Source organism: Oryzias melastigma, linkage group LG16 (assembly GCF_002922805.2).
Source record: "Oryzias melastigma strain HK-1 linkage group LG16, ASM292280v2, whole genome shotgun sequence".
Lineage (NCBI taxonomy): Eukaryota > Metazoa > Chordata > Actinopteri > Beloniformes > Adrianichthyidae > Oryzias > Oryzias melastigma.
The window spans coordinates 29158554-29168305 of NC_050527.1; the positions used below are offsets into that span (position 1 = coordinate 29158554).

Here is a 9752-nt window from a genome sequence, read left to right on the forward strand (position 1 = left end):
TCTGCAGTTCTGTGATTGATTCAAGTTTTTTTTCTAAGAACACAGATAACATGAACTTATCCCAGAAATCTACACCTGGATGGACTTAGATTCTCATTTTAGGTCTAGTGTGAAAAACCCAGGATAACATTTGTAACCATCAGGTAAAGAAAAAAACTGGATTCTTAACTCTAGCATCTATTGTTTCTTCTTCACTGACATCTATCTGACACTTTCTTCTGAAACAGAAAAAAAACAGAGAGAACCTGGAAAAACAGTTGAATGAAATCTGACCTGAGACTCTCCAGTTTACAGTGTGGACTCTCCAGTCCAGCAGACAGAAGCTTCACTCCTGAATCCTGCAGGTTGTTGAAACTCAGATCCAGATCTCTGAGTCTGGAGGACTGAGAGCTGAGAACTGAAGACAGAGCTGCACAGCTTCTCTCTGACAGATTACAGTTATTCAGTCTGAAGAAAACAAAGACAGACAGCAGTTATTGAAACTTTTGTTTTTCGTTCAAATTCATTTGTTCACTGAAGGTGATTTTCATGAGAGTTCTTACAGAGATTTGTTGGAGGCTTTGATCACTGGCAGCAGCCTCAGAAGAGCCTCCTCTGAACGAGAGTATTTCTTCAGGTCAAACTCTTCCAGATCTTCTTCTGATGACAGTAAGATGAAGACCAGAGCAGACCACTGAGCAGGAGACAGTTTATCTGTGGAGAGATGTCCTGAACTCAGGAACTGTTGGATCTCCTCCACTAGAGAACCATCATTCAGTTCATTCAGACAGTGGAACAGGTTGATGCTTTTCTCTGCAGACAGATCCTCACTGATCTTCTCCTTGATGAACTGGACTGTTTCCTGATTGGACTGTGAGCTACTTTCTGTCTGGTTCATCAGACCTCGTAGGAGACTCTGATTGGTCTGCAGTGAAAGACCCAGGAGGAAGCGGAGGAACAAGTCCAGGTGTCCGTTTGGACTCTGTAAGGCCTTCTTCACAGCACTCTGGTAGAACTTGCCTGGACTGCTCAGTTCAGGTTGATTGACCTGAGGTTTGTCTTCCTCCATGAGGTTGAGTCCAGAGGTGATGAAGGTCAGGTGGACATGAAGAGCAGCCAGAAACTCCTGAACACTCAGATGGATGAAGCAGAACACCTTGTCCTGGTACAGGCCTCTCTCCTCTCTAAAGATCTGTGTGAACACTCCTGAGTACACTGAGGCTGCTCTGATATCGATGCCACACTCTGTCAGGTCGGATTCATAGAAGATCAGGTTTCCTTTCTGCAGCTGCTCAAAAGCCAGTTTTCCCAGAGACTCCATCATCTTCCTGCTCTCTGGACTCCAGTGAGGATCTGTCTCAGCTCCTCCATCATACTTGACCTTCTTGACTTTGGCCTGAACCACCAGGAAGTGGATGTACATCTCAGTCAGGCTCTTGGGCAGCTCTCCTCCCTCTCTGCTCTTCAGCAGATCCTCCAGAACTGTAGCAGTGATCCAGCAGAAGACTGGGATGTGGCACATGATGTGGAGGCTTCGGGATCTCTTGATGTGGGAGATGATCCTGCTGGCCTGCTCTTCATCTCTGAATCTCTTCCTGAAGTACTCCTCCTTCTGTGGATCATTGAACCCTCTGACCTCTGTCACCATGTCAACACACTCAGCAGGGATCTGATTGGCTGCTGCAGGTCGTGTGGTTATCCAGAGGCGAGCAGAGGGAAGCAGGTTCCCCCTGATGAGGTTTGTCAGCAGATCACCCACTGAGGTGGACTTTCTAGGGTCATTTAGGATCTGAGTCTTGTGGAAGTCCAGAGGAAGTCGACACTCATCCAGACCATCAAAGATGAAGATGACCTGGAAGTCTTCAAAGCTGCAGATTCCTGCTTCTTTGGTTTCAGGGAAGAAGTGATGAACAAGTTCCACCAAGCTGAACTTCTCCTCTTTCAGCACATTCAGCTCTCTGAAAGTGAATGGAAATGTGAAGTGGATGTTCTGGTTGGCTTTGCCTTCAGCCCAGTCCAGAGTGAACTTCTGTGTTAAGACTGTTTTCCCGATGCCAGCCACTCCCTTTGTCATCACGGTTCTGATTGGTTCTTGTCTTCCAGCTGGGAGTTGAAAGAGCTCTTCTTGTCTGATGCTGGTTTCTGCTCTGTCTGCTTTCCTGGATGCTGCTTCAATCTGTCTGACCTCATGTTCTTCATTCAGCTCTCCAGTTCCTCCCTCTGTGATGTAGAGCTCTGTGTAGATCTCATTCAGAAGGGTTGGGTTTCCTGCTTTAGCCATCCCCTCAAACACACACTGGAACTTCTTCTTCAGACCAGATTGGACTTTATGTCGACAAACTGCAGCAGCAGATCCTGAATGAAGACAACAAACAGAGTAAATAAACTCTCTGCAGCCTGAATGATGAGGGTTTGAATCCATGTGGTTCCATGTGTTGAGACATCAGTAAATCTTCATTTATCAGCAGCTGAAACCTTCAGAGAAATCCTCTTACTGCTCTGCAGTCGATCAGCCAGCTCCTCCTGCTTCATTCTCCTCAGGAAGTTCTCTGTGATCTTCATCAGTGACTCTCTGCTGCTCCTCTGCTCTTCATCTTCATCCTCCTCCTCATCCTCCCACTGACTCAGAAGCTTCTGGATCTTCTTCAGCTCCTTCTTCACAAAAGTGACAATGTTGTCCTCCAGCAGCTGCAACAGAATTCTAGATGAATGAGCCAATCAGAGTGAAGTCATGGAGCCAAACATCAGCTCCATGTTGGACACACTGACAATCCACTGGTCTCCAAAGTGCAGCATGGAGATGACTGTGGACAGAATGATGGAAAAGCAGTTGTTGTTCATGTACAGACCAGAAAGATGGAATCCAGCTGTGTTTGATGCTGCTGGACAGACGGACCACTGGGAGTCTCTGAGCTCTGCTGGTCCACTCTGTGGAGAATCAGAACCATCAGATCCATTCTGTCTGTGCTGGGAGGATTCAAATAAAACTAACTTGAGTCAGATCAGTTCACAAAGTCACAGCTAGAATGTTACACAACCAAGTCAATCCCTGATAACATTACTGTCAAAAGAAATAACAAAAATATCAAGTAAACACATTTACAGTGACTTTGTTCTAAAATTTGTGGTTACATTTACTCAGACCCTCCAGGATTTTGTGGCTGATATTTATGATTGGGGTCTAAAATGCCTGATGTTGCAGCAGCTTTTGGGAAAAGTTGCAACAAAAGTTGCAACTAAAGTTGAAATGTTTTTAAAAATACATTTTTTTTTGTAAAGCACCTAAAAATGTTAAATAATACGGAGGAGATGACAGATCCAAAGTACTTGGGTGCTGAACTCCAGGATCTTTGTCAAACCACTCGGTCGACTGGACCTGGCTAAGCCACTGGAAATCAAATCAAATCAAATCTATATTTATAAAGTGCTTTTCATGGCCCGCACCAGCTCAAGGTGCTGATCAAAAGCATGAAAGACTTCTAGAACTGTGAGATTATGAACGTCTGAGCTTTTATTTGAAGTAAAATAAGTGTGAAATGTGATTTCAAGAAAACAACTCCTAGAATTTACCACTCCTGAAGGTGAACTTTGACCCGATGTTCAACTGACCTGCAGATAACTTGAGCACAATTTACTTGATAAGATATCAGCTGAAGGACAATGGACCCGACAAACAAAGTCTGCAGTCATAACAATGAGGAGAACTCATGAACTCCGTTCACAGCTGTAAAACAGCAGCAGAAGAAGGATTACTTTGGCCTTGATCCTGTCGCTAGACTTGGTTTCCTAAACTGTGATCTATCACTGTTTTTCTTATTTAATGAAAACAAACTGAACATATTTTTATTTTTCTCTTTCTCCTAAAGTGTGATTTATGACTGATCTTTAATGAAAACAATCTGCACAAATTATCTTTTTTTAATGAATATATTTTGGATATTTTTCAATTGACTAAAGTAGTTGATGTATTTTTTCTGATGATAATTAATGATTATCATTGGGGGAAGTCATTTGCACTGATTAGTGCAGGTGGTCTGGAACAGGGGTCACCAACACAGCGTCCGCGGGCGCCAGGTCGCCCTCAAGCACCACATAAGTCGCCCGCAGGTCTCTTCTAAAAATAGCACAACTCACTTGTGAGCTGCTGGAAAATTGCAATTTATGGTGATGCAATTTTTTGAAAACACACTTGCCTTTACAAAGAATTAAAATATATTAAAAATATACGTTCATTATTGCTGAAGCCAAAAACAGACTACCCCTTTTTTAAAAAAATCATTTTCTCATTATAGCGAGATAAACGATAACAAAGAATGAAGTGTCCCCTTCTCCCTTTCCCCATGGAGACACTGAGACTTTACCTGTTTTAAGATTATTTATTTTGTGGTTAACAACAGAAGCAATAGAAGAAAACACTCCACAAAAGTTGTTTTTGGTCAATTCTTTTTCTTATTAGTGGAGCTGCGCTCCTCAAACGCCTGAGTGAACCGCCCCCTCCCTTTATTTCCCCCAAACCCCAGCTGTTTTCACATTAACTCTGACATTTCGCGAATTTGATTTTTGATAATTAGTTATCTTTAAGGGAAACACAATTTATATATATATATATATATATATATAAACTTACAAAAAAAATAAACATTTTTGGCTCAAAGGAGCTGGTTTTAAGGGCGTATTGAAATGGATGAACATTTTTTGCAAAACTATAGTGGAAATGGACTTTTCTCTAATTAAATGCGCGTCTGAAGTTGTGTATTGGTTAGTGTAGATTATTTTTTTATGATAATTGTCTGAGTATATTTAGATTTTTGGTACTGATTAATATAAATAACTCGTCTTTGATGTGAATCTAAGACAAGTCCAATAAAAAATATACTGTGGATGTTTAAAATTTGATTACATCACTGATCTTAAAGATCATCAATAACCTAAATCTATGATTGTAGGGTATAAATATTTGATCATAAATCATGAACCTAATGTTGATAATTCATGTAAAGAAAATGGTAAGGTCGAATCGGGGTGGGATCATATAAGTTCACTTCCTCCACTCCCTTTCAAGCAATCTACTTGCGATTGATTATTTATGTGTCAATTTTATGTATTATGACCTGATTACTTGAAATTAAAAAAAAAAAATCATTCATTCATTCCTCTCTGATCACAATAACAGAAATATTTGTGTATTGATTTAAACCAGTGGTCCCCAAACTTTTTCAGACAATATTTTTTGGATTAGTCTGATCAGGGCTGAAGTTTGTATTTTTAAGGTTCTGGTTTATGAAAGTCTATTTTCAAAATATAATGATAGTACAAGAAATTTTGTGTAAAAAAAGTCTAAAAATATTTGTCGATTTTTTTAAACAGATGATGAAAATTCAATGAAACAAAGTTGTTGATTTGCAGAAATTGTTTCTAATTAAAAAATAAATAAAATCAATAAAAGAAACATTAAATGTTTTTTTCACCACATAGAATACAATTTTAACAACATATGCAGGCTATGATTCTTACAGGTCAAAAAGATTGATCATAACTTGGTTTTACATACATATTCATTTAACCAATTTGACACTTTATACTTAAAAAAGCTAAAGGTATAATCTCATGCTCACTGGATCAAGGATGTGAAAATATTTTTTTCCTTAATCTTGAAAAGCAGAAGCAAAAATAAATAAATAAATAAAAATCAACAAACAATCAGAAAACTCTAGTTAACAGAGTAACAAATAACTGACAGTAATTTCTATAAATCTAGATATTTCATTTACATCATTAAAGGCTGTAATTGGGTTGTTGATCCTGAATTTATCCAGTTTATTGAAAGATCCTTTAAAACAAATAAACAGATGTTGCTGTAATAATAACAGTGGCGGGCCGTCAGGGCCTGCAAGGCCTTCTCTGCTGGCCTAAAAATATCTGAATCACAGACTGATATTAATTATTATTTATTTCCGTGAATACGTATTCTATAATTCCAAATGCTCTGTCTTCGTCCTTTCATTGCTGTCTCCCTGGTTGCGCTGATTCCAGACGTGTATTTTCCTATTTAAGCATTAACCAATCACATTGCAGCACCATTTGTTGCTAGGGTCAAAGAAATCTGCCTGGAGGCCTTCACAATCAGTTCTGCGGGTCCTGTAGCATAAAATAAATGTTGACCAAACTGTTGCTTCAACCAATCAGATTTGGAGTAGGCGACACCAAGGCCCTCTAGCAGGCGCACGGAAATGTCAGCATTTTCACGAGCTTTGATTGGATAGTCAGAGAGTGTACTAGGCAGAGCTAACAAACTGCATCTGTAGCGACTCAGCGAGCTGCACCAGCAAATATATCGAGTGGATTTAATAGCTTTACTGTCAAAGCCGTTTTCAAGATGGACTTTTCCAGAAAAGCTAGACATTGTTAAGCAAAGTGATGAAAGCGCTGGATGCACAAACAGAGGAAAATCATCACGGAGAACGACACAGATTTATTCTTCCACCTGTCCACTAATGACGTGTTTGGTGGGCAAAACAACCTGATCAGTGCGATCGGAGGAGATCAGAAGGGAAGTTATTAAAGCCCTGTTTGTGTCTGTTATGGTGGATGAGACGACAGACGCGAGTAACGCAGCAGCTCGCTCTGGTTCTGCGTTATGTGCCGGACACAGGTGCCGAGGAGCGGCGTGTCGGGTTTGAAGATGTTACCAGTGGAAAGCGTCTCATCGTCTGATTTTTGGTGGAAAATGAATGTCTGGGTAAAGTTGTGGCACAGTTTTGTCTGGCACGGGTCCAAACATTTGTCCAGATCAGAAAATGTAGAAAGATTCATTTCTGTTTAAAGTTTCTCCAACATCTCTGATTTCAGAGACTCTCAGAAGATCAACTGAAAAGATCTGATCACACATGATGATCCAAGAGAGTCTGATCACAGAGATCAAGAACTGAACCAGAACTCAAGTCATTCATCTGAAAACTATTGATCATCTGAACTATTATCCAGACTCCTTTAACTCTGACAAACACTTACTGTTCCACTGCTGAACTGATGGACTTGAAGTCAGGAGGAAGAAAATCCTTTGATCCGTCACTCTTGTTGGACACACAGCTGGATCCAGATCCAGATCTCTGTTGGATCCTCAGTAGAAAAACATTTGTTTTATTAAAAATAATGTATTTTGTTATGAAGGTTCATCTGATTATTTTTCATGTTCAAACTATTGTTTTCAGATCATAAACAGACTGATCTGTTAAAATTGCTCTGACAACTGTGACACTGTATACATTTATTTCAGTTCAATTTATAACATGTTTTTGACAAACACTTACTGTTCTACTCCTGAATCCATGTCTTTGAAGTTAGGAGGTATACCCTTTGATTTGTCACTCCTGAATGACACACAGCTGGATCCAGATCCAGATCCAAATCCAGGTTGGTTCCTGTGAAGAATGGCGGTTGCTGGTGTGAGTGCTGAGCTCTGACATGGAGAAGAGTCCTGGACAGTTAGAGATGTTCATTTCACCTCTGAGCTTTGCTCTGGCTCTCATCTTCCCCACACAGAGTGCTTTTAGAGGGAGGGGCTCCCTCCTGTGATTCCTCACACTGATCCATGCTGCTGGACTGACTGGATCCACTGGATCAGCTCACACACACCTTCTTCCAGCCTTCATCTACAGAGGAAACCCTCATCATCATCAGCTCTGATCCTCCTTCACTAACAGATCAGCTGCTCCTCCACTGATGGGCTCTTCTCTTGTGTTTCCTCTCAGGTTCAGGTGAATGCAGTCAGACAGCAGTGTGGGACAGAGGAAGCTGCTGAACATCAGATGCTGCACTTCTGATCTCCCTCCTCCAGATAGAGACATGGAGCTGCAGCAGCAAACACTCCATGATGGAGCAACATTTCACTCATTCACTCACTTTGACAAACAAACAACAAACTTCCTGTTTCTACTAGGGATGGAACGATACAGTTCGCTCACGGTTCGATATGTGTTGAACAAAAAAAGAAAAAAAACCTGAAATCATATTATTCCACAGATTATTTTGTTATGAAACAACATACGGAAATCAGTTTTTTTTCAAGTGCACAGCTCTTGGGACTTATTGCAGAATCCCAAATAGAACTCTTGTAAACTTGTAAATATTATAACTTCTATACAATTTAATCAAATGTAAAATCGCCTCAGTCCTCAATACTTGTAAACATGAATATCATAAACTTCAACAATCTAAGCTGAGATTCTGGACTACTGCACTCTTGGTGCCAGTGTGAGGACCGTCATATAATGTAATAATTTACAGAGAGATAGCTGTCAGTTGTCTGTAAAGTCCAGCTGTACGAGGAAAGTTGTGCGTTTTTACTAAGTCGTCTTCAATCTTTTTGCGCACTTGTTCATAAAGTGCAGGTATTTATAGAATTTTTATAGATTTTTCTGTGAAATATGGATGTGCTGGAACACTATATTGTGGGTCAACTGTTTTCATTAAATGACAAAATCCCTCATTATCAACCACTGAAAAGAGACTGCAGGGATTTAGCAATAAACACTTTGATGGGGTCAGATAGTTTCTTGTGTTTATCTGAGGTAACACTGTTAGTCCTTTGAAATATATCTGGGATGTTTTCATTGTGTTACCTGCTTAGTTGTTGAACTTTTAGACGGTGACAGGGCTGGGTGATGATGTCCGAGATGGGCGGCCATATTGAATGTGTTTTCCACATTGCATAATATAGAGATAAGGGAAATCTAACAGATATTGTACTTCTTGTTGGAGAAGACCAACAAAAACATGTTTTTAGTGCGTTTTTTTATGCTCTAAATAATATAGAAATTAATGAAAATTTGAATATACATACATATATTAGGAAATAACTACTCAGCTCTATGACCCATGTTGGTGAAGGTGATACAAGTGTAATTTTTTTATGTAAACTATTTATTTTCATAGACTTGGAAAACATCCAAAGCATTAAAACACTGGAGGCTCTTTATGTTGGTTTTGTGAAGCAGGAGAATCAACATGAATCAAGTTTAATATAAATTATCATATTTTAAACACAGTTACAACAACTTTCATCCCCAGAAGGTGAAATTATTAATATTTAATGTCATTATCAGACCGTTGCTGTGAGGATTTTAGTTTAGTGTTTCAGTTTTATTCATATTCTGTCTCCTGTCAGTCACTTCAGCTTCATGTTGATCTACAGCTGTTTTAATTTCTGTTCATTTTCTTCAGTTTATAAAAGTTTCTGGTTTTCAGTTTAACATTGTCAGGTCATCTGCTTTTCCTCTCTTTATTTCTCTGTGAGTTTTTGTCCTATTTTAGTTTATTAAATGTTTAAGTTTCTACCACCAATCTCAGTTTCTTACATTTAGAGTTTAAACACATTTCCTGGTTTTGACAGCTGAACCCAAAGTGACTCTGGTGCAGCTGTAGAGCAGTCGACTCCTGATCAGAAGATTGTGGGTTCAGTTCCTGCCTTGCCTGCCCATGTGTTGAAGTGTCCTTGGGCAAGACACTGAACCCCAAACTTCCTCTGGTGGAAGGTTGACACCAGTGTTCAGCAGCAGAGCCACCATCAGTGTATGATGGGCAAAAATCCAGCAGGCCTCAAAGTCTGTCCTTCAGTGCAGCTCTGTCTCTGACCTGTACCTGTATGCTGGAAGAATACGACTGTTATTCACACGTCTGATCAGCGCTACACTTCCTCTAGTTAACACCCACTACTAACTTCATCTCCTCATTTCCCTCTCAGGTGACCTCCAACGACCTTTAGCTGCTGGTTT

The 9752-nt window shown here is 39.9% G+C and overlaps 1 protein-coding gene and 1 long non-coding RNA gene across 2 annotated transcripts; both read right to left on the reverse strand.

The window, feature by feature from the left end:
• Nucleotides 1–538: 538 nt before the first annotated feature.
• LOC112136497 (NLR family CARD domain-containing protein 3-like) lies at nt 539–2658 on the reverse strand (the record flags this gene model as incomplete). Its single annotated transcript, XM_024258224.2, has 2 exons — nt 539–2287; nt 2455–2658. Coding segments are annotated over 2 exons (1953 nt in total), but the record flags the coding sequence as incomplete, so codon positions are not given.
• A 192-nt stretch (nt 2659–2850) lies between these two features.
• LOC118599834 lies at nt 2851–7546 on the reverse strand. Its single transcript, XR_004949340.1, has 4 exons — nt 7484–7546; nt 7290–7400; nt 6991–7098; nt 2851–2907 (listed from the first exon to the last, which is right to left on the reverse strand). It is a non-coding gene; the product is annotated as an uncharacterized LOC118599834 (long non-coding RNA).
• Between the last annotated feature and the right edge of the window lie 2206 nt (nt 7547–9752).